This window comes from Podarcis muralis, chromosome 8 (assembly GCF_964188315.1).
Source record: "Podarcis muralis chromosome 8, rPodMur119.hap1.1, whole genome shotgun sequence".
Classification (NCBI taxonomy): Eukaryota; Metazoa; Chordata; class Lepidosauria; order Squamata; family Lacertidae; genus Podarcis; species Podarcis muralis.
Genome location: NC_135662.1, coordinates 59,125,959 through 59,151,209, shown reverse-complemented (window position 1 = coordinate 59,151,209; position 25,251 = coordinate 59,125,959). Strand labels below are relative to the sequence as shown.

General features: G+C 43.9%; 1 protein-coding gene and 1 long non-coding RNA gene across 4 annotated transcripts in view; both read right to left on the bottom strand.

The window, feature by feature from the left end:
* The window catches only part of MBOAT1 (membrane bound glycerophospholipid O-acyltransferase 1), a 29,089-nt gene extending 17,280 nt beyond the window's left edge, over window positions 1-11,809 (bottom strand). Inside the window, exons 1-3 of one of the 3 annotated variants that reach the window (XM_077933235.1) lie at window positions 11,522-11,809; window positions 840-985; window positions 382-459 (exon numbers count right to left, since the gene is read on the bottom strand). In XM_077933235.1, the coding sequence (XP_077789361.1) occupies window positions 382-459; window positions 840-985; window positions 11,522-11,611 (314 nt within the window). In that variant the 5' untranslated portion in view covers window positions 11,612-11,809. The remainder of the gene's footprint in view (window positions 1-381; window positions 460-839; window positions 986-11,521) is intronic. The other 2 variants (XM_028737594.2, XM_028737595.2) reach the window with 2 other exon arrangements.
* A 7,841-nt stretch (window positions 11,810-19,650) lies between these two features.
* LOC114600854 (uncharacterized) lies at window positions 19,651-25,179 on the bottom strand. The gene is made up of 2 exons (XR_013394007.1): window positions 24,818-25,179; window positions 19,651-24,270 (listed from the first exon to the last, which is right to left on the bottom strand). It is a non-coding gene; the product is annotated as an uncharacterized LOC114600854 (long non-coding RNA).
* Window positions 25,180-25,251: the final 72 nt, after the last annotated feature.

Sequence of the window (25,251 nt, the reverse complement as noted above, 5' to 3'; positions counted from 1 at the left end):
GAACAGAAATTGTGGTCTGGCGGCACAGCAGTAGCAGGAGGCCCCATTGGCTAAAGTGGTGCTTCAGGTTAAGAACAGTTTCAGGTTAAGAACGGACCTCTGGAACGAATTAAGTACTTAACCCGAGGTACCACTGTAATGATTGCTGGTCTCCCATGCATAGCAATACATTTGTCCCCAGTCATACCAGAAAAAGCAGTCCTGCCTTCATGAACGTGAAGAAAGGCAAAGCAAATCTTTTGGTGCAATCTGGGTGCTGCCACACCACTATCAACTTAGTGCACATAAGCTCCAATGAAAGGAGGTGGGGAAAAGGACACAGTTATAATTAAAAAAAGGATAACCTAAAACATGTTACTTACAGTAGCCATGAAACCTCACCTGTGAATGTTGGGAATGCTGGCCACATTCAGGATGCTGTAGCTTATCATCACTAGCATGAAAATATGGATGGAGTACCTTAAAAACAAGAAAACAAGTTTTATATTCAAAGATCAATGATGGATACCAAGGGAAGGCAAAAACCTTTTATAAAGTAAATAATCAATATAGAATGAGAGAGCCAACACAAATTCCACTCTCCTCCAACCCTGCATTCTACAATTGCCTAACTAGATCCCTTTTCAAATTACGATATTTGTTCCCAAATCACTGAGTTTTTGGATACATCTCTCTCTAAAGCACTACTTTCTGATAAAACAATTTCAAATTTGTTTCAGGGGTTCCCATAGTTGCTCAACAGCATGCCTTAAAGCACGGAGAGCGTACGCCTCTCTCCACCACTCCATGCATCATCATCTTTGTTGCAATTATTAGTTACTTAGACAGCAATTACTCACCAACCAAAGCAGAAAACAGCAAAATATACTCCAAATAAGGTGGCAAATGCGTGACGAACAGCAGAGCTGGCATGGCTGGGACTTAAGTACAAGCGAAACCAAAAGGCGGCCAAGAGTGCAAAGAGCTGACAAGCAACAAAATTGACCTAAGGAAACATGAAAACAGATTGCAATTGACTTTTGTTTGTCAGCATTCTCCTCACCGCCAAGAAAGACCTCTTGGGTACAATCCTGGACAAGTCGTCGCGTATTTTCCCCGCACAACTTAGCACTGCACTTTAAAGAATGGGTGCAGAAGTAATTTGAAGCGGCTTCCTCAAAAATATTCAAAAGACACCTAAAGCTCCCAGTAGAATATTTCAGAGAAAGAGGTTTCAGACCTTCCCATTTTATTTCAGGTGAAAAGAGCCTCTTCATAATTTCAGCTAGATCTAGGCTACATTACAGTGGTACCTTGGTTTACAACCATAAACCGTTCCGGAGGCCCATTTGTAAACCAAAACAGGTTGTAACCCAAGGCGCGCTTTCGCCAATGGGGCCTCCAAAAAAAATTGGTTCGTAATCAAAAAAAATGGGTTGCAATCCAAAAAAAGGTTGCAAACCAGGACCGGCACTTCCAGGTTTGACGTGCTTGTAATCCAAAACGTATGGAAACCAAGGTACCACTGTAGATGAATACAGATCTCAAAGAAAAGAATGGAAAAGGAGTGGAACCATCATAGGCATGTCTTATCAGAAGTCAGTCTCACTGAATTCAAGGGAGCTTTTCCCAGGGTCTTGTGAATAGGACCAGGTAAGTGAATGTGTGTGTGGTAGTTCATTATTAGTCTGGATCCAGCAAATTGTTTTTAGGGATACGCCCAGGGTGTTTTTTATATCTACACCGAAAAATGTAAAACATGAACGTGACAGATGTGTGTCTTGTACTAGAACACTTGATTAGGTCCGGCTCCCTGTCAAGTATATACTCAGTGGTGGCAAATCCAGGTTTTTCTTGCATAATTCATTAAACTGCCCAGCAAGCAAGCCAACAGCAAAAGAAGTTTGCTATGGCTAGTTATCCATATCTCCTGCAGTTGTTGTTTTTTAACTGGTACATTTAGGACAAAGCACATTAAGGCAAATGCACAGGCACACTTAATGAAAAACCTAATTTACCACATAGAATTGCTCCCTTTCAAGAATAAGAAAATGTCCAAAGGTGAAAATTTATTAACAGGAAAGCCTCAAAAGAGAATTACAAACAAGTTCCCAAGAAAGTTTGCAATTTAACAGAGAAGTCATGGAAATCCGAGAAATATACATGTGCATTGGGAAAAGGAAGAGTGTTGCTTGTAAGGAACTTAAATGGCAAGGGAGAAAATTGGATAGTTCCCTGGATGCCTACATAAGAAATCAACAGAAGTACATTGTGGCTTCTTGTGAGACCAAAAACTGTAGAAGACAAATATTCATATTCCAAAGGGGCAGAATTTCCTGTAATGTGTGCATGTACACCTGCATATTTTCATGGCATACTTGATACGTAATGGTATACTTAATTTCTTCTATACATATAGAATACCAGTGGGTCATGTTAAGCTAAACCCACTAAATGTTTACTATAGGAATATGCTAGGATGAGCTACTTCTACTATCAAGGCACTGTGATTCTTAAGTTGTCTACATAAAATGAAGCAGATTGATATTTCAGAAAAGGTTTCAAATCAGGACTGCCCCCATCAAATGCTATTGGTCTACAACTCCCCTTGCCTGGGACTGATGGGAGTTAGAATCCATATCTGGCTTATAATAGTCTGCTGAAAGGAAGACAACATCCACATAAATACTGTAAGTTATTTTGTACAGCACATATGTGTTTGTTTGTTTTTAAAGCAGGAGTGTTATTTTAAAATGGAAAATTACAGTCTTCCAAGGAGGGCATAAAAATATGCACACACATTAGTTTGAAACAATTAGTCATCTTTCTTAATTTCATGCATGAGCTCTCACATGGTAAATCTGACTGTGTTGTGGACTGAAGTCTTGCTTCCAGCAGTAAGTTCTGCTTCTCTCCCAATTTTAAAAACCTTCTGAGATCTGAACTCAAAAATTCAAAACAGATGTTCTTGGGGGATTACCATGATGAAACAGCTGAAGGAATAATCACTAGCAGCCCTGGCAGAGAAACTGCAGAACAGATGACAGAGTCCTTAGTCAACAAAAAAAATATAGAGGAAAATCCTTAGTCAACAACAGTGTGAAGAGGAGAAATGTTTAAAAGTAAATCTGAAGAATTAAGTGTTACAATGTATGTTTGTTGACTGATACCGTAATCATTTCTACTCAGTTTTTTTTTTTTTAATGACTGAATGAATGAGTGGCTTTGATCCAGACGCAATTTTATTTGCTTCAAAAAAAAATCACACTGAGCTGCCATTTCTTTGAATGTCGCCCAAGAGTTTCTGAAGTGTTCGGCTATGAGCAACGAAGTTCTGCCACTATTCCACAGGACGAAAATTGCAGAATGCACGAAGAAGTATATATTTCCTACAAGGGAGACACAAAACTCTTGATTCCTGAGTATGCGAAAGCTGTCCAATAGTATGTGTGGGCTGCTCCTTCCCCTTCCTCTCTCTCAAGTTTTGGGAGTGCTTGCTCCAAATCAATTTCAGTTTGAGGTGTGCAGGTAGAGACTCATGACACTTGAACCCCAGAAAATCGGGAGAATGACAAGGAGGGACAGAGTTAGCTATGCTCATCCCCACAGCTCCCCACTCTCCCAGTCGCACAATTACACAGTGTCCGAATGCCTGAAGGAGACTCCAGCTTGGCCCAAAGTTTCTAGTTTCTGAAGTATCACACATTATTCAATATTAACCAACATACTGCCCCAGGAAAAGTGTTTTCCTGCAGGGGAGATGTTTTCATTTTGGCCCACAAACCAGATCCAGTTCCCACCCCTGACTTATAGTAAGTGAATGGAGCATTTCTGCAGTTTCTGAAGCCTGCCCTTACTTTGCTTGTAGGCAATCTTGTTTGCGTTAACAACTGTTACTGCAATGTCATTGTGGTGTTTGGCACATAGCAACCAAAATAAACAGGAGGAAATGCGTAGTATAATTTTATATAATGAATAATTTTAAATGAGAGACTAGAGATAAAAGGGGAGTTGTTTCAGAAACCCTATAATTTATATGCTGAAAATGATGGAATAGAGGATTATTTCTATGGTTATGACTTTATTTGATTGTGTAATGCCAGTATGGGTCAGAATGGAAACTTTCATGAAAGGATAATATTTGGTGTAGTGATTGATAAAACACGCTGCAAACTTGAAGCATCTAAGCACCAAACTTGTACGTATAATGGAATTATGTTTCTGTAAGAAAATATGTGGTATGGAATTAGCTCTGGGCTACTTCATCATGAAGGACTGAGGGTAGAAATGTGTTTGTTTTCTCACTAAATGAAAACTCATTTTTTCCTTGGGCAAATAAGAAGGCAGCACCTTTTGGCAAACAAATGTTCAGTAAGCTTAGGCACAGACATGTTTGCATTCTGTTATGACAATACTGATAGGATTGTTATGAGTTTGTGGGTGCTAGACACTCCTAAATTCCTGGAACCAGTAGGTGTTAGAATTTAATCAAGGATCCAGGTGTTAAAACTCTGGGTACCAGACCCGTGTATGTATTAATCCAGACCCGTGTGTATTAGGCTGTGTGCTAGACACTCCTAATAATTTAATTAAGCCAAGTGTTAAAGGATAATTAAGCTAGGCTAAACTTCCTGGATTGAGCTGATAGCCTGGGAATGGGCCATTAAGAACAAAGGATCAAGGGACTCTGCATGAGATGGCAAATTGATGAGACCCCACCCTCCCTCAACAGATAAAGCCAGAGTTTAGAGAGATTAGAGTGAGAGTTGCTGCAATGTGTTCTAGAGAGAAAGAGGCAAAGCATGATGCTTGATCTCTTCTTGAGCCCTGTCCTAAGCTGTGCCTATGAAAGAAACAAGACCTTCTTGGAGTGCTGATGCTATGAACCCCTCCAACGTAAGCTCAGGTTGTATATATATATATGTAAAAAAACCAAACAACTACATATATAACAAAGACACCACAGCCTCCAGTGTGCCTCATTCCCAAAGGAAGCATGGATCTTGGATGAGCCCCTGGAATCTCACGCCACTCGGATTGGGGTGGCCTGCAGCAGTATTGAACTAGACTTTGCCACTCTCCTTCCTGACAGTCAGAGTGGAGTTGCCAAGCCCTGTGGTGCATTCCAAAGGCAAAGCACTTGACCTTCAGAGGCAGTTAAAAATCTCTGTGCAACAGTCATGCTGCGGAGGTGGTTGAACTTGACTCTGCTTCCAGGAAGAAAGAAAGGAATGTCAGGGGGGAAAGTCAACAGGGTGAGAGTTATACCAATGAATGTTTCTTTCAATCCATCCTGTTGACTTTTTTCAATGTCTGCATCATCCTATATTCTACATTCGCTTTAATCTTCTGCAGCGGCCCTTATTGAACTCAGTGATTAAAGAAAGGAGATTCAAATTCACAGAATTCATGAGAAATAAAGAAAATTAAATTTGCCATGTATTTTGTTGGTTCTACAGAAGCATGGTTCCCATTTCTTATGTGTGTTATACATGCAAGTCATTCACAGTAGGGCAATTCTAAAGGCTGCTAAGCACACATATGTTTGCTCAAGCAATCCCCAGGTAGGTTATTGACCCCTTTAAGATATGGTGCTTACTGTTAGTGGTTGATTTCACTTAGATTCTATGTAGATTCTAATACTTATTTTATGTGTTTTTAGCATTTTAGAGTGTTATTCTGTAATCTGCTTTGGGATCCGTGGATGGTAAACATTCCAGAAATGTTTTTAATATACAGTGGTACCTCGGGTTAAGTACTTAACAGGGTATAAATCCAAGGATTCCCTGGCAGACGAGGGAGGGGCATCCCTCGCAGAGGATTTGAATGCCTTTTTTGCCCGTTTTGAAGTAACATCTGCAGCAACACCTGCTGAGGCTTTACCACCACCACCACCACTCCCTGTGAAGGCCTTGCCACCACCACCATCATCAGTACAAAGGAATGTAGTAGTCTCTGTGGAAAAAGAAGAGATGAGGAAGGTGTTGAAGGGAATCAACCCAAGGAAGGCCACAGGGCCAGATGGGGTAGCTGGAAGGGTATTGAGAGACTGTGCAGATCAACTAGCAGGAGTTTTCACTGGGATCTTAAATCGATCCCTAGCCCAGGCTATTGTTCCATCCTGCCTAAAGTCCTCTACTATCGTTCCAATAGCAAAAAAATCTAACCCGGAAGATCTGAATGACTTTCGTCCAGTAGCACTCACACCTATAATCATGAAGTGCTTTGAAAAGCTGGTACGAAATTATGTCATTGCCTGCCTACCAGAGGGACTGGACACATTCCAATTTGCTTATAAAACGAAAAGATCGACAGAGGACGCTGTGGCGATTGCCCTCCATGCCGTTCTTGCACATTTGGAGCAGCGGGGGGGTTATGCCAGACTGCTTTTTTTAGATTTCAGCTCGGCATTTAATACCATTCTACCACAACGTCTGATGTCTAAACTGGAAGATCTGGGGCTTCCGTTATCACTTTGTGGGTGGATATTGGACTTTTTGTCAGACCGCCCCCAGAGGGTTCGGTTGGGCCCTTATACCTCTAGTATGCTTAGGACTAACACAGGAACACCACAGGGATGCGTACTCAGTCCGCTCCTATATATTCTCTACACGTACGATTGTGTCGCTGCTCACCCTAGTAATAGGGTTGTCAAATTTGCAGATGACACAACCGTGATTGGGCTCATCTCTGAAAGGGAGGGCGAAATGGACTATAGAGATGAGGTGGAGCGGCTGACAGAGTGGTGCAGAGCTAACAACTTGCTCATAAATACAAGGAAGACAAAGGAGCTTGTGGTGGACTTCAGGAGACAGAAGAGCAATGTCCAGCCACTTTTGCTTGATGGGGTCTGTGTGGAGAGGGTAACAACGTTCAGATTTTTGGGCATTGAATTACAAGAGGATCTGTCCTGGAGTGTCAACACAAGGGGGCTTGTGAAGAAGGCGCAGCAGAGACTGTACTTTTTGAGAATTCTAAGGAAAAACCATCTTCCGCAGAAACTGCTGCTTGCCTTCTATCACTGTGCCATTGAGAGCGTGCTCACCTATGGCTTATGTGTGTGGTATGGAAGCTGTACTACCCGGGACAGGTTGGGGTTGTGCAGAGTTGTTAAGGCAGCAGAGAGCATTGTTGGCTGCCCACTCTCCACCTTAGAGCAGATTTATGCCACAAGGTGCCATAGGAAGGCACTGGACATAGTAAAAGATCCATCGCATCCTGGTCACTGTCTCTTCGAGCTCCTGCCGTCGGGACGGAGATACAGGACGATGAAGACAAGAACAAGCCGTCTTAAGAACAGCTTCTTCTCCAGAGCGATCTCGGCCCTGAATGGGAAGCCTGGACTTTGAAAGTCATCTAATCTTCCTTGCTGTTTTATACTGTATTGTTTTAATTAGTGTTTTTATAGTTGATTTGATTTTGTGTGGAGTGCCCTACCTGGGTGGATGGAGCAGCCAAGTAATTTCGTTGTCCCCGAGAGGGGGCAATGACAATAAAGATATTATTATTATTATTAATTCGTTCTGGAGGTCTGTTCTTAACCTGAAACTGTTCTTAACCTGAAGCACCACTTTAGCTAATGGGACCTCCTGCTGCTGCCGTGCTGCCAGAGCATGATTTCTGTTCTCATCCTGAAGCAAAGTTCTTAACCTGAAGCACTATTTCTGGGTTAGCAGAGTCTGTAACCTGAAGCGTATGTAACCTGAAGTGTATGTAACCTGAGGTACCACTGTAAACGAATTCTAATTCCAGTGCAAGACAAACTGCAGTAGCCTTATAATAAATAGTTTAAGACGTGAATAAATTAAACTCTCCACCCCACATAAAATGAAAATCCTATTGGCCCCGCCCCTTTATTCAACAAATCCACCAGTAAACATGTGAACATTACAAGGAATTGTATTCAGAAAGAAGCTGACAAACATGCCCCTTATTACCCAATTCCTCAAACCCCCAAATCTTCCCTTCCCTTAGCTACATGCATATAGTTTCAACCTTCACTTAAGACAGGCAAACTAAACAACAAACAGAGATTCAGGTATATACGCACTCCCCACCTCCGTGATTGTAAGATTGCATCATTATTATTTTCTTCCACACTAAGCAGATTGAACCAAATATCACACACAAATAATTTCTGTTTTCAGCTCCCTTTTTCTAATTAAGTTTAAAAAAGCAAGCAAACCTCAAACAGTAGACCCTGCAAAACTAAAACCAACTCATCCTTGTTCCAGAGAGTCCTTTTTTGTGCTGCTTTTAAAACCTAGTACAATAAATCCTTTGCTGCCTGGTTTATCTCTCAGCACAATCTGTAAGTGGAGCCCATTTTTTCCCCAGTTAGTGGAACAAATAGTATCACCACCACAAGCTTCCTCATTGCTGAGGGAATACAGAAAGGGCAGCAAGTTCATGGCTGCCTCAGAAAAACCTAACAAGGAAAGACCAATCACATTTGCTGCCAGGAAAAGAGCAAGCCTCCCACGAGCCTTGAAAGAAAATACATCACCACTGAGCTGCACATCCCATGTTATAGTTGTATTGCCCTCCCACCGCCACCCAAGTACATCTGGCACACGAGATTTTGTGCTACCACAATATGTTATTCTTATTCATTTCAAAAGTTCCTATCCCAACTATTTCTGCAAAGAGACTCCAGGTGACTCCAGTGAGAAAAACAGAACAAAACGAACAGAATCACCTAAAAATGCTTCAATATATACATTCAAATTCCAGCAGCACTGAAAGAATATGGAACTAAGCCAACAAAAAGTACACAACCAAAGGGCTTTTAAAAACGTCAGGTCTTCACCAACCGCCTGAAGCAGCATGGTGACAGAGCATTTCAATAAGGTGGGTGCCGCAAAAGGCCTTACCTCTTAGTTAATACCAGACTTTGCTGCTGTGGCAAAGAGATGGCCAGCAGGGCCCCCAATGATTACTGTCATGTAAAGGATGAACATAAGTTTAGTGGCCTAGATTAAATTCAATCGCTCTAAAAACTGGTATAACAATTCTGGGACAAATTGATCATCAGGGGGCCCAAAGTCAACAAACCAGCCTTGATATATAAAATACTCTTAAGATATTTAGTTCAATACTTGCAGCAATAAAAGATTATTCTTCTCAAGACCTAACTGCTGTTGTGCCGTTGGATTGTGGCATACCTGCCACCGTGTTAGCCAAGGTGAAACTATTGTGCCACACTCACACTAGTATGGACTATAGTACTAATGAAGGTATCCATGCCTCCGTGGTAAACTTTTGAACTGAGGAGCAAGAAATAGCATAGTTCAAGTGAGTCAGGCAGGTTCTATAATCAAACCTACGGGTATTTCTTTCTATAAGCTCCACAAACTCTTCAGTGCCACAGGTTGCCTACCCATGTGTTAACCCAGTGACACAGACAAGTGGTTTGTTTGATTTACCAAGTACAGAAACAACACAGTAAACAACCGTATCTATATTACATCGAATTTGTCTTATTAGCTGAAATGTTTATAGCAAAGCAAACTGAATTAAGGCACGTGAAGAACTTTGGGCACTCTATTGCCAAAGCCAGCTCAAAAGTTACAATTCCTGGGAGTAAGCCTCACTCAGTGGGATTATGTCTGAGTGAATATAAATAAAATCAGACTCTAAAGCTGACATCCTGTCTGGCGAGAGTATTAATGACTACTCACTATTTCAGATCTGAATTCCTGAAATTAGATTCCAGTTCCACCAATGTTAAGGTGGAGACTTTATTGTCTTTAAAAACAACAACAACCTGTAAGCAGGTCAAGATGAATTCAAGGAATGGACAAATAATAATAAAGACAAACGAAAACAAACTGATTCATGCATACACTCTGAAAATGTAGTAGTGTTTTCTCAATCCAAAAGCCACTTGCTTAGCTGTAGCACATCCGGCTGTTTTCTACACAGATGCTTAAGAGTTTTTTTGGTTTTTTTAACAGTTTGTGAACTGCAGCTTTAATGAGACCTTATATACAAAGGCAAAGTGCTTATGCACATCTACCTGGGAATATACCCTCTTCCATAGCAGTGGGACTGATTTCAGTGCCAACCCAGTATTTCGCTGCCTGAGGACATGATCCACCACCCCAAATGCCACTAACAGAAGCTAGCCCAATTGGCGATTCAGTCTTACTTCAATGTTGGTGACAGGACAACACCCTCTCCCACACCTAACTAGCAGGCAGGTTTGCACAGCTCTGTCCTCCAACATCTTGCTTGCTGTCACCCACTCACCGCCCACCAGCACCTGTGTCCTGAGGCAGCAGTCACATTCTGCCTAACGGTAGGGATGACTCTGCTTAATAAGCACATCTTAATCAAGGATCCACATGCACAATGGGAAAGGGGTAGTTTTCAGGAATGAGAAGTGTCCCTGCAATGCATCTAAACCTTGACAGCATGTCCTCCTAACCCATAAGGTGATGGCTCCATACAAGGGACAGGTGATATTATGGTTGTCAGCCTCATCTATGCACATGATCACATGATCTATGCACAGAGCAACAAGACAAATCTCTGGCCCACGGAGCTCACATTCTGAACATATAACAAAGGGAAGGGCAGGTTGTAGAAGCAGGGAAGGAAGGTGGCGTGATGTAAACATAAGAAGAAAGCATCTTCATTTCAAAGACAGGCTTAGTTTCAATTTAGTTGCCATGGGAAAACTTCCACAACAATACTTTCTTTTTTTGGTTGCTACTTCCTGTTCATTTAGGCTGCTGCTTCCTGCACATGTAAGCATCAACGGCACACTGCATCACTTGCACCTAGTGACTGAGATTAAGTACTAGTCAAACAACACACCCCATCATGCTTTCTTACACAGCCTAGTATCTGTCAAGTTTTTCCAACGGTGACCCATCTTTAATACCACATTAGGAAGAAAAAAATCACAAGAACGGGCAAGTCTCACAGGTCTCCTGACTTTAAGCTCCTGTCTTCTGGGAGAGGCACTTGACAAGCGGTACACCTAATGACAGAAAATTGGAAGAGTTTTTGCAAATCAACCAAACCCAACTCTTCCTGCTTTATCATTTCTGCGGCGGCGGCGGCGGAGGGGGGAGTGTAAAAAAGCTAAGGTAAACCGGTGCCATAGATATGACTCACCTTAGGTTTACCTGTGACTCAGTTTGGGGTCCCAACCCATTCGATGAAACCCAATATCGCCATAAGGCACACCGATTGCTACCATGCAAATAAAGCCACAGTTCTGAAACCTGCGCGCTTCCAAGCTATTGCGGGTGCAATCCAACGCTCGCTTATTTGGAAATAAACCCCGTTAAACTCAGTAGGAGTAAACATGCACAAAAACTGGGCTTTTCGTTCTTTATCATTGACCCACAGAAAATCACCCTTCCGTAGACCGGGGGGGGGGGCAAACAGACGCGATCAATAGGGAGAAAAAAAAGTCCTGTTCGGTCAATTTCTCTTTTGAATGAAAAACAACCACCCGGATTTCCACCACGTGCCAAGAATCGCGAGCTGCTCCTTTGCCTGCTTGCAAACCTCTCCGCGTTCCCCTCACCTGGTCCAGCGGGATGCCCAAGAAGTCACTCAGCGGGTGCAAAAGGGTGGACCCCGTGGTCCTATAAGGGATCCGGGCCGCCTCTGCCATCGCGCATCCCGGCTCGCCTGCAGCCTCTGCCCTCCCTCCGGCGCCCCGCCTGCCCTCGCCCGCGGCACTGGCGCGCTGCGCTCCCTCCCTCCCCTGGCGCAGACACCCATCCCAGACACGTGCGCCGCGGGCCAATGCGGGCGCTTGGCGGGCAGGGACTCCGCCTGTAGCGCGGCCTCTTCTTCCCGGGCTGCCGCGAAAACAGCCGCTCTCGCCCGAGGAGGAGGAGGAGGAGGAGGAGGAGGAGGAGGAGGAGGAGGAGGAGGAGGAGGAGGAGGAGGAGGAGGAGGAGGAGGAGGAGGAGGAGGAGGAGGAGGAGGAGGAGGAGGAGAAGAAGAAGAAGAAGAAGAAGAAGAAGAAGAAGAAGAAGAAGAAGAAGAAGAAGAAGAAGAAGAAGAAGAAGCGCCCGTCTGGCTGGAGCTGGGCGGGCGCCGCCGCCTTTGCGCGGCACAAGGCGTTCCTCTTCTCTGTCCCTTGTCGGTCTCGCTGCGAGGCAGAACCTGTTTTGCTTGCCAGGGGCTGGTTTCGACGCTGAATCCTTCGAGGGCTGCCCTCGAACTCTCAGTCAGCCCTCCAGATCCGGCTTGGTGGCGCTTTGGCACTCTTCGCATGCTCCAAAGCATCCTCCTTGCTTTGGTTTTGGAGGAGCCCTGCTGGATCACACTAAAAGCCCGTTGAGGCCAGCATCCTTTTGCCATGGTGCCCAAGCAGGTGCCTATGGGATGCCATGGGGGGGGGGGTAGGGGGACAGTTGCCCTCCCTTAAGTAAATTAATGAAAATAGGTTCTGCTCCCAATAACATAAAGCCTGTCACACACCCCAATATAAATCCAGGCTATGCCCCTGTGTGGTGCCCACAAGGAAGGAATTTGCTCAGTAGTTTTCTCCACACTTGGGAGTCTCCCAGCTAGTGGTATACAGAGGAATACTGCCTCCAACAGTAGAACTAGAATATAGCCGTCGTGGCTAGTAGCCATTGACAGTTTAATCCTCCATAACAACAACGGCAATTTATTATTTTTACCCCACCCATCTGGCTGGGTTTCCCCAGCTACTCTGTGTGGCTTCCAACAAAATATTCAAAATACAATAATTCATATTCAAACATTAAAAACTTCCCTAAACAGGGCTGTCATGAATTTGTCTAACTTTTTTAAGGCTATCCAAGTCGGTGGCCATAGCTACAATAGTATTGCATTGTTGGAAGGGACCTTGAGGGTCATCTAGTCCAACCCCCTACAATGCAGGAATCTCAACTAAAGCATCCATGACAGGTGGCCATTGCAACTTCTGCTTAAAAACAAATTTCATCGTTTAACTATGCACTATGTGAAGAAGTACTGAATTTTCCAACATTCACATTCATTGGAAGGCCCTGAGTTTTCGTTTTATGAGAAAGAAAGAAAATATTTTCCTTATTCCTATCTCCGCACCCCACTTTTAAATCTGTACACTTCTGTCATGCCCTCCCCCTTACTTACTTGCTTTCTTTTCTTAATTAAAATCCTCAAATTTTGTAACCTTTCCTGTTGGAGGATGTTTCTTCATACAGTTATTTCCTCATAGTTGTTATTTTCAGTCTGTGTGTCTGTGAATAAGTTGCAGAGTTAAGGTTTGGCAAGGCTTGGGTCCAGGTCAAACCTTAGTTCTCATCCCTCGTGCATCAAATAATAGTAAACAGGATCTTTGAGCATGTGTAAAGTATTTCTGTCTCTGCACTAAACAGCCACACTGCTGGGATCTCTCGCACCACCCACTCAACTAAGAATGGAGACTGGGCTTCTAGACACACTTGAACTTCAGCCCCTTTTATTGCAGGCTTTGAAATTTTATTTTAAAGGTTAAAGTGGCAGCTGCAAGAGAAGGCTGCCTCCCAGTTCTGTCACTTTCCCTGTTAGGCTTCTCATCTCACTCCAGTTCTGTACAAAGCAGAATTGTAATTTAATTTAATGTCAGCTTTTGCTGGAAGCTGTCAGGCAGAATAATTCTGTCCCACCCCCCTCAGGACGATTCCAGTTTGCAAAACCTGAAGGCAGAAAGGGTTCTATTGACAACAACGTTGACAGGGTGCCCAGTGACATGCCCTCTTGACTCCTGCCCTTTGTAGCTGACCAAAGCTAGCTAGGGTTTCTCAGACTATCTCAGCTTCATAGAATATAGTGGAAGTTCATATTACACAAAATAACAGATTCATTAGGTTCAAGGCAGCTTACAATACAAGAGTTCTGCCTTGATGCCAAGTCAATTCAGTAAGGAAGTGGAGTGGGATTTCTTGCAGATGCAAACCTGGAGGCTAAGCATGTTTGATTACTTAACATACTCTAAATAATGCTATTTTTTTGTTTATTCCTCAAGATGTACTGTTAACATTTTTTTATTGCAAAACTGTTTTCTTAAAATAAATTATTTGCTTGGTATAGTTACTATTGCAAATATAAGGTAAACTGAGCCTCTTGGGCTTGCCAATTGGAAGGTCAGCGTTTTGAATCCCCGCAACGGGGTGAGCTCCCATTGCTCTGTCCCAGCTTCTGCCAACCTAGTAATTCAAATTCACACCAGTGCAAGTAGAAAACTAGGTACTTAAATAGGTACTTAACCGTCCAGGGGTCCTTTACCTTTTTACCTTATTACAAATATTTGTAAACTTTTTGTTCCTTTATCTAGTATACATTTTCTTCTTATTCTTTGTATATGTTTTCTCTTATTTAATTTGCTTCTTAATTTTCGATGGGATGCTGCCATATATGTAATTTCATTGACCCATAAAAATATGTTTGTTTGTTTTCAAAAGAGTGCATTTTTTGAATGTATATTCCAAGGTGGATTGGCCAAGAGGAAACGTGGCTTTGGGGCTAAAAAAAGTTACTCATCCCACAAGTCAAAGCCATCCTTTGGATTGCATCTGAAAATACACTGTAAACCTTTGCAAATCTTTCAGCAAAGGCAAAATATATTCATTACGGCACAAGGCTGTTAATAATCAGGCTGTTGAACCACATGGAACTTTCTGAATGCCTTTTAAACACGGCCTGTTTACAATAACCTGACCTGTACATTGTCCAAGTGTATATAACTAGCGAGGTCATTCTTCTTCTGAAGAAGAAGAGTTTGGATTTGATATCGTGCTTTATCACTTCCCAAAGGAGTCTCAAAGTGGCTAACATTCTCCTTTCCCTTCCTCCCCGACAACAAACACTCTGTGAGGTGAGTGGGGCTGAGAGACTTCAAAGTGTGATTGGCCCAAGGTCACCCAGCAGCTGCATGTGGAGGAGCGGAGACGCGAACCCGGTTCCCCAGATTACAAATCTACCGCTCTTAACCACTACACCACACTGGCTCTCTGGGGACCAGCTGCTACACCAAACAACTCAGACTTGGTGGAAGGTGATTTGTGCCATGGATGGCACTTGTGAAAGGATGGATCTAAAACGGGGGTAGCTGAGGTGGTACCCTCTAGGTGTTGCAGGATGCGTAACTCCTATCAGACCGGTCAGTCTGCTCTCTGGTAAGGGAGGATGAAAGCTGGAGTTCGGTGCCATTTGGAGAGAGTCCTGTGTCTACCTGTGACCAAAGAGTATACCCATGCTGCAAACCTGATCCTTACAGGGCAGGGCAACCTCTGTTACTGCTGTCATCGGTTTACCTGGATTAAGCTTTGTGGTATTAACATTCATCCATCCTCATTATGGACTCCTGACACTTGTTGATACTTGTTCATCTGGATACAGTGAAAAGCAGAAACAGCCTGCATACATACTATACTTTTAAAGCACATTTCCTTCCTCAAAGAATTCTGGACACTGTAGTTTGTTAAGGTTGGTGGGGAGTATAACTTGAGGGGTAAACTACAGTCTCCAGAATTACTTGGGGCAGTGTGTGGGTGTGTACAAAGCCTCAAAGTTCAGTGTCACATTACCTCATACCTCTGGAGTCCTCCAATATATACATAAATGCATATACTCAGGCTGCTTAAAAAAGAAAAGAAAAGCAGAAGAGAATACAAAAAACAAGTGGGGCCCTGTAACAAAATGCTGCAGTGTTAAGTTCTTCCATTCAGATCAGAACTCCATTCTCTCCTTGCTTCTTACTCTCCCTGCCCCAACTGCCAGCCGGCATTCCAAATTATCACGTATCAACCCAAACTACGTGAAGTGATTTGCAGGTGTTTTCACCTGACAACTGTAACGTGTGTGCCCTAGGCCTTTGAAGGTTTTTCTAAAGGTGTTCTGAGCAATTTGCTTCTGAAAGAGCAATTGCTTTTTGAAATGTATCTGAATGTATTCTAAAGCAATTACGATTGACTCAATTGCACTTTTAGAAATTGCAAAAGTTCCTTTACACAGGTGTGTGTTGTGTTGCATGTCTTTCTCTATGTGTGTATCTCTCTTTTAGGGGGAATCACCTGTGAAGCTATGACCCCTGCTGGTCGATGTGTAGAACATCTATGCGTTTGTTTCAAAATGTAAAATGGAAGCTATCAATGTGCCCTAAGTGGATTGAGATATGACCGCTTCTTGAATAGGGTAGTTGTTACATTTTAAGACAAATGGCCAAACAACTACTTTCTTTCCCACACCACTGAACTTCTTTTAAATTTTACACACACACACACACACACACACACACACACACTATGAGTACAGTAGCACCTTGGGTTAAGTACTTAATTCATTCTGGAGGTCTGTTCTTAACCCGAAACTGTTCTTAACCTGAAGCACCACTTTAACTAATGGGGCCTCCCGCTGCCGGCGCCACCACCGCACGATTTCTGTTCTCATCCTGAAGCAAATTTCTTAACCCGAGGTACTATTTCTGGGTTAGCGAAGTCTGTAACCTGAAGCGTATGTAAGCCGAGGTACCACTGTACTAGTTTACAGCACTATTTAACTTTTTTGGGAGCAAAATAAACTAATCTACCAGTGAAGGCAACTGTCCTTTTCATCAAATTAATCATTACACTTCCTGCAGTTTTGCATACTCAAACCACACCAATCAAAGATGATTCTTTAGGACAGGAATGGTTCAAATCTTTTTGTCTGAGGGCCACATTGACCAATGGTCCATCTTCCAGGGGCCGCATGTAAAAGTAGGACATGACCTAATAGTAGAAGGGGATGCTGCCAGCCATTAATGTTTTTAAAAAGGAAACATTTGGGTAGGGTGCCACAAAGCACTTTGGGCTGCACAGAATCACATCTGGGGAATTGTGGAAATGGTTGAGGGAGGAGAAATTACTTGTTTTAAAATGGGCAGACTTTGGGGGGCTTTGAGGTAGCACAAAAACTTTAGGCATCACAGTATTACAGCAGGGAACTTATAAAGCGGTTGGTAACCAAGTCATAGCTGTCAACTTACAGATTTGAAAACAAGGGACCAGCAGCCTTGAAAATAAGGGACCAGCAGCCTTGAAAATAGGGGACCAGCAGCCAAAATAAGGGACCTGCAGCCTCACCTGTTCCAGGCACTCCAGTCTTCCTGTCCTCCTGCAGTCTGGTCAAACTCATGCTGGGTAGCTTCGAGAACACTGTCCAACCAACTTTGTAATCAGAGGTTCAACTGAATAGAATCTGAATCACATGCACCACAAGGCCTATGCAGCCTCAACTTAAGATGGCTCCCCGGCCTGGCTTTGCACTGCAAAGTTTGCAGCAGCACGTGCAACAAAATGGCATCCAGCATTCAAAACCCCCCTCAGCTTGCATTAACTAGCCACACACGGCATGCAAGCTCCACCCCCCAGTCGTTCTTAGACTTCTTATTGGGAGCAACACAGCCAAGCAACACAGTTGGAGCCTCCCTCCTCCCTGGCCGGCAGGGAGGGAGAGAGAGGAGCTGCTTCCTTTGAAATTTAAGGGACATCATTTAAGGGACATCCATCAATAAGGGACAGCAGCGGGACATGGCGCTGGAATAAGGGACTGTCCCTTCAAATAAGGGACACTTGACAGCTATGAACCAAGTGTATGTGTAGACAGGCAGGCAGGCAGAAAGACAGACAGCTCTCTCTCTCTCTCTCTCTCTCTCTCTCTCTCTCACACACACACACACACACACACACACACACACGCAAAAAAGGTTTTTGGCATCTTGACATCCCATATGGAGACAGAAGCAGTCAGAACAAAATTACATTTATTCCTCCCCCGCTGCATGCTTTTAAAAACAAATGGGGGGGGGTCTTAAGGCATCACAAATTCTTGGGGTGGGGGCTGCATGAAGTTCTGAGGCCACAGGTTAGCCACCTCTCCTCTAGAAGTATCCTGCATTTCTGGAAGCAGTTTCCTGGGTTGTTTTTCCCCCAGCCCCTTTAGTGTAACGGGGCACTTGTTTTATAAAGTTTCATAGGTCTTTTTTGTTACCATTTGCATTGGGGCAGAAGAGCTGCTTGCCGAAATTTGTTTCTTTTATCTTATCTTTGAAAAAGGCCACTCTTTCCTCCCCTGTGTGCCATTCACTACAACAGAACTTTTAAGATTCCCCCCCCCCCCCTTCTGTAGTGTCAATAACAAAGCAATATGGGCACTTTTTTAAAAAAAAGCAAAAGAGGATTGTATAAACATGAATGTGGAATGACAATCAGAAGAACTTTTACAGCCTCTGTTTTGTAACCATGGGGTTATCACCGTGTGAAACTGATAATGAACTGGATCTGTGCGTTTTGTTTTGTTTTTTAGCTTGTCTTTGCTGTGTGTTGGGCAAAAACTAGAGAGACCTGGATTTAAATCCACACTCAGCTATTAAGCTACGTGGGTGACTTAGGAATGGTTGGAATTGTTTATCCTAGTCTACCTCATAGGGTTATTATGAAGATAAATGGGGTTGTGGAAGAGAACCACGTACATTGCCAAATGCTCCTTAGTACCTATCATCTGAGTTGTAGCATCCTTGTGTGGGGTTTGTATATGGGTAGTGGTGTACTGGGGCTTGCGACATATCCCATAATGTGTCATGGTCATTGTATTCCTTTGCAAAGCCTTCCATCATTTAGGGTATCTTAGGGACCTCTTGAACCCTTTCATCCCAGTGCAGTCATTAAGATCATCTGCAGGAGCTGTTGGGCATACCCTGAGCTGGTGAGACTCATCTGACAGTAACAAGAAATTGAGCTTTAGTGTCATCGGCCCGGTCAGTGGCGTGTGGTGAAATTTTCGTAGGGGAACAGATAGGGCCAGAGGCTCCCGCTTATGAGGGCGATGTTGTATGTCTGAGCATTGCGTCTTTCTTCCTAAGCTGGGCAGAAGCTTCCTAGGCTTTGGGAAGGAGTCGCCAGGGGAACATCTAGGGGACTAGGATAGTTCCCCTAGTCCATTGAGTGCAGACCACTGGGCCCTGTCCAGTGGGATGCTCTGCCAATAGAGATTTAGCAGCATCTTCTGTGTTAACCTTTGAACACCTGCTGAAACTTTTCTTCTAAGCTTATGAAGGCAATTAAGAAAACATCTTTCTGTAACAGTTGATGATCTCTAATTTAAATTGGACTTCGATGTCTTCTGTGATATAGCCATATACAGTGCTTTTTTCTGGGGGGGGGGGTACGCATACCCCTAAACATTTAGTGAATCTTTGTACTTTTGTCCATTTACTGTATTTATTTCCTCATTTTGAACTATAAAATGGTGGTTTTCTTGAGTCAAAATGAGAGTACCCCTAAACATATTTTTAGGAAAAAAAGCACTGGCCATATATAAATCTTTTTATAAATAAATGGTGATATAGGTACCACAGAGCAGCTATTCCACCCCCCCCCCACACACCCCATTCCTCTCTGTTGAACAAAATGGGAAGGAATTTCCTTCTGCTGGTTCTGATGTCAGTGTAAAGTTGCACCATCAACAGGGTGTGGCCTGAGTGAGGACAGGGTGGTGCTGTGGTCTAAACCAGTGTTTCCCAACCTTTTTTGGGCAAAGGCACACTTGTTTCATGAAAAAAATCTCGAGGCACACCACCATTAGAAAATGTTTAAAAAATTAACTCTGTGCCTATATTGACTATATATAAAGTAACTCTCTTTAATAGGAATCAAATAAACACAAAGATAGTATTTTATAATTACTTTATTATGAAATAGTAAGTAAACAGAAATATGAAAAATTATAAAATACTTTATTCAGTGCGCAACCTGGGCCTGTTTACCATGCGCACAACATCATCCAACACATGAACTAGGTCTGCTGGTAAAGTCTTGGCTATGAGGGCCTCACGGTGCAAAAAACAATGCGTAACAATCACATCTGGATTTCTTTCCTTCACTCTGCTTACAAAGCCTTTGAAACCTCCCTAGATATCATCGTCATTTGCATGCTGTTTCCATAGTTAAAAACCATGCTCGAGGCGGCTTACGACATGGCAATATTTACATAATTACCCAAATGCACTCATAAGAAACCCTATGAAAGCGCCCACAACGAAATTAAGCAATCCCCACACAAGTTATAACGAGATCTATAAAGAGTAGTTTAGTATCACGAACAGCAAGATGGACATAAACAAAATAAAATCTTGACTCTAACAACCCCACCCGGCCTAAATCTCCTGCGCGCACCGATGCCCACGCAGGCATTTCCAGCAGCTCTTCCTCCTCCGCCTCTTTTTGCGTTGCCAGCAAAGAAGGAATGAGGAAGAAAAGGCGCAGCGGCGAAGAAGCGCGCCTTCTCAGAATGCCGCTGCTGCCCGAGGACTACATTTCCCAGAATGCCGCGGCCGCCCAGCCGAGATGCGCCCTGATTGGACGGCGTTGCTAAGCCGCTCGCGCCGGGGCTGAGCGTTCGGCAGAGGCGCGCGCCATAAGACGGGCATCGCGCGCGGAGCCTGGCTCGGGTCGCCAATGCTGCGGGCGGACATGGCGAGCTGGGCGGGACTCGGGCGCGCGCTGGGCGCCTGCTGCCTCCTGGGCCTCTTCTGCGGCGCTGCGCTGCCCTTCTCGCTGCAGGGCGCGAACGAGAAAGCGCCCGCCTCCCTCCCACGGCACACCAGGTAACGTCTCGCGGCACACTAGTGTGCCGCGGAACACCGGTTGGGAAACACTGGTCTAAACCACTGAGCCTAGGGCTTGCCGATCAGAGGTTGGTGGTTCGAATCCCCACAACGGGGTGAGCTCCCGTTGTTCAGTCCCAGCTCCTGCCCACCTAGCAGTTCGAAAGCACGTCACAGTGCAAGTAGGTAAACGGCGTTTCTGTGTGCTGCTCTGGTTTTGCCAGAAGCAGCTTAGTCATGCTGGCCACATGACCTGGAAGCTGTCTGCGGACAAACGCCAGCTCCCTCGGCCAGTAAAGCGACATGAGCGCTGCAACCCCAGAGTCGTCTGTGACTGGACCTAATGGTCCGGTGTACCTTTACCTTATGCTGGGACCCCACCCTCTGGTTTACAACGCCACCCTGCTAGTGAATTTTCAGCAATTCAGCAGCTGTAAGGGTACAGTGTTGTACAATGGTAACTCAGGTTACATACGCTTCAGGTTACATACGCTTCAGGTTACACACTCCGCTAACCCAGAAATAGTGCTTCAGGTTAAGAACTTTGCTTCAGGATGAGAACAGAAATCGTGCTCCGGCGGCACAGCGGCAGCGGGAGGCCCCATTAGCTAAAGTGGTGCTTCAGGTTAAGAACAGTTTCAGGTTAAGAACGGCCCTCCAGAACGAATTAAGTACTTAACCCGAGGTACCACTGTATAGGCATACCTAGGAAGCTGAATCCCATGTAGTACAGCAGTGGTATTTCTGCCACAGGCAATATGCAAAGGTAAAGGTAAAGGATGCCTGGATGGTTAAGTCCATTTAAAGGTGACTATGGGGTGTGGCGCTCATCTCGCTTTCAGACTGAGGGAGCCAGTGTTTGTCCACAGATAGCTTTCCCGGTCATGTGACCAGCATGACTAAAATGGTTCTAGTGCAATGGGACACCGTGACGAGTGCCAGAGTGCATGGAAAAGAGGTTTACCTTCCAGGTGCAGCGGTACCTATTTACCTATTTGCACTGGTGTGCTTTCAAACTGTTAGGTTGGCAAAAACTGGGACAGAGCAATGGGAGCTCCCTCCTGGATTTGAACCACCAACCTTCTGATCAGCAAGCCCAAGAGGCTTAGTGGTTTAGACCACAGCGCCACCCGCATGCCTTGCCGCAGCCAATAGTGCATATCTTCAATATAGGAACACAGCCTTATTTGTAAGTCAATGTGGTTTCCTAATTAGATTTGAACAACTGTTTATGAACTATAAAGAGGCATCAATGGGAAATTTGATTTAGCTCAATAATTTAAATAGGCCTTTGTTTCCTCACTGATTTCAGTTGTCTTGATTTAAATCAACCCACTTTGCTTTCGGTATGTATTGTTTTCAGTTTCTTATAAGCTACATTGAAGAAGTTAAGTCAAAAAGTAAATGACCAATATTTCAATTAAATAAAAGTGGCAAACTTTTCCATTTCAGGAAATATGCCCAAAGTTGCACAAGGGAAATCTATTTGCAAAAGCTAAAGAAATAGTTAGCTGATAAAAGTCTTACCAGAAATAGGAAGCCAGTGCTTAACAGGAAGTCAATAGTCCTTCCACTTTCAAGGAGAAAAGAATAAAAATTGAAAGGGAATAACCCACTTTTATAGTAACAGATGGACTAGTGCCTTTGCCAAAAGTAGGATTGAGGGTTTTTTTTTCTTAATCCCAGTTTAATTTGCTACATACATTCCAGTTAACCTACATTCAATTTGTTAGATAGGAAGCTGCAAATTTGCTTTAGTGACATCCTATACACAGTTTCTTTCTGCAGAAACTAGCAAAAAGGAGAATTCAAAATGAGCTCTATTATTTATTTCATATGTTCAATGCCTTACAGAAAAATCTTAAGGTGATTTACAGTAAAAAAGAGAGAAAGATACGGTGTAGATATCAAAAATTACAAAAGGAAATTAAGATTACAACAAGGCCTTATGGAACAATAAAAACAAACCCCAGTCTCCCCAACACTTCAGTATAATCACCATTAATCATTCTGGCTGCTTCTGTTCTTGATAGATAATATCTTGAGGAAATGCTGTTGACTGGTGCTTTTAAAATACATTCTTTGCTGCTTTAAAAGACATTGTTTAGGCTACAAATGTGCTATGGTTACACATCACACACAATGCCTGAAGAATAGTTCTGTGAAATTCTCTAAGATTTTTAAAAGATTATTATTTATAAAAAACCTCAACGTACATCTTACAAAGAAACATAAGTAAACAAGGCAGGTCACAAGGAGCTTACAGTGTAAATGAGAATCATGGAAGTAATAACAGAGGGAATAAAAGGCAACAAATTCCCAAAAGAGGGGAAGACTGGAAGCTGAGGAAAAGGTAGCATAGAATCAATGTGGCAAACAAAATTACACCTATCTGAGCTAAGTGTGAGTGGTAGAGCAACATATGGTGAGCAGGCATCTATTTGTACAACAGGGCTTCTTCTTTTCCTACCTCCTTCAGCCTCCCATGTGCCCCCTAAATCTGCTCTAGGGGGTTAAGGAACCCTCCAGAGCAGACTGGGGCCCCACTGCACACATGGATTTAGGAAGAAAGGGCGCTTCTTTATGCTGAGTCAGACCATTGGTCCACCTAGCTCACTAATGTCCACCTTCATTGGTTGCGGCTTTCCAGGATTTTAGACCAAAGACTCTCCAAGCCCTACCCAGAGATGCCAGGGATTAAATCTGGGACCTGAACACATAGCAGATGGTCTATGATCCCTGAGTCATGGCATTCCCCTTTTCCATGGCTTTGATCAAATGTTTTGAAAAGATCTGAAGGCTGAAAGAGAGAGAGATTGAAATAATGAAGACTTTTATCCAAGGGGCAGAGAGGGAGAGGTGCATTTTCATATTGTACAGGGAGAAGCTGTGATCTGGTCGCAGGTTGGGTGGGAGAAGCAGAGGCAGAGAGGCAGGGGAGAGAGAAAAATCAAAGCCAGAGTTTCATGGCTGGTCAAAAGGAGGGATGGCAATGCTGTCATTTCATAAGATAAAGGTAAAGGGGCCCCTGACCATTAGGTCCAGTCGTGGCCGACTCTGGGGTTGCGGCGCTCATCTCACTTTATTGGCCGAGGGAGCCTGCATACAGCTTCCGGGCCATGTGGCCAGCATGACTAAGCCGCTTCTGGTGAACCAGAGCAGCACACGGAAACACCGTTTACCTTCCCACCTGAGCGGTACCTATTTATCTACTTGCACTTTGAGGTGCTTTCAAACTGCTAGGTTGGCAGGAGCAGGGACCGAGCAATGGGAGCTCACCCCGTCATGGGGATTCAAACCGCCAACCTTCTGATCAGCAAGTCCTAGGCTCTGTGATTTAACCCACAGCGCCACCCGTATCCCTCATTTCTCTCTCATTTTGTCTCTCATTTCATAGAGAGTCTAATAAAGGAGAGGACAGTTGCTTAGGAAAGATATGTAGTTCAGTTTTAGACATGCGAGTTAGGATAGTGATCTAGGGTTTCTAGACTTCAGGCTGAATCCCAGGCCTGTGAAAAGCCTTAGCAGGAGATGGAGAACTTAAGCAAGCAAAATCAAAAGGGATTAATAAATTAGCAATAGTTCTAATTACTTTTCAACGTGACCTGTTCAATGCAGTATCCTCCAGACTTCCAAATTCAATGCAAGGGAATATGGTCACAACACTTTTTCTCTGCACAAAATGCCTATGGAAGAACATTCGGGATAAAAAGAAAATAACTTATATTACAATGGACAGGAAAGAAGAGGTTCACATCATCTGGGGAAGTATATTCTGGAATGTAAAAGGGTATGTTTGAACAATATTTGTTTATAATTTAAACAACAACAGCTGCCATTTGGATCACTTCTTGTCTTGGGTAAATAATTGCATATCTGTTTCAAAGGATCATAGAATTGTAGAGTTGGAAGGCACACACCAAGGGTCATCTAGTCCAACCCCCTAGCAATGCAGCAATGGAAACAAAAGTTACTAGGCTACATTCATTTTCATAACACCTGGCAAGTCTAGACAAGACTTATTTACAGCGCTGTCATATACATATAATGTCTGATTAAGATCCCTGAGGTCAATGGGACTCAGTCTCAGTTACTTGGCTAATACCGCCGATCAAACTTATTCGAAGTACTGTATGTCTCATTGAAATCAGTGCTTACTTCTGCAAAAAAAAGTCTAAGACCGCGCTATAAAATGTAATTTCTGACGAGTTCTGAGTTCTCCCATTCACTCACTTGTGAGACCAATTTCGCTGGCCTTCAGCCAGGCACCTGCGGGCTTTCCCTGCCTTTTCCAAGCTCGGGAACGCGCGCAGCTCAGCGCCAGGAGAAGCAGGAGGAGGAGGGAAAGCAGTCAGCCCGGCGTACGGAATCCCAGCCGCTCAGAAGGGAATCCCCCGAAGCCACAGCCAATGGACAAGCACTATGCAAAACAGGGCAACCCCGCGCCTCCGCAGCCCAATGAGGAGCCGGCAAAGTCCCGAAGCCCCTCGCGATTGGAAGGCCCGGCCGAAAGAGCAAACCAATGAGACGGCGCTGCAGGCTCGGCGTGGCGAGGGGGCCTGGCTATGCAAATCCGATTTGAAAAGCGGGCGGGAAATCTGAGTTTCGCGGGAGGCTCTTGGCGCGTAACCCTTCTCCCTTCCCTTCATTCATTGTCAGCGGCAGCC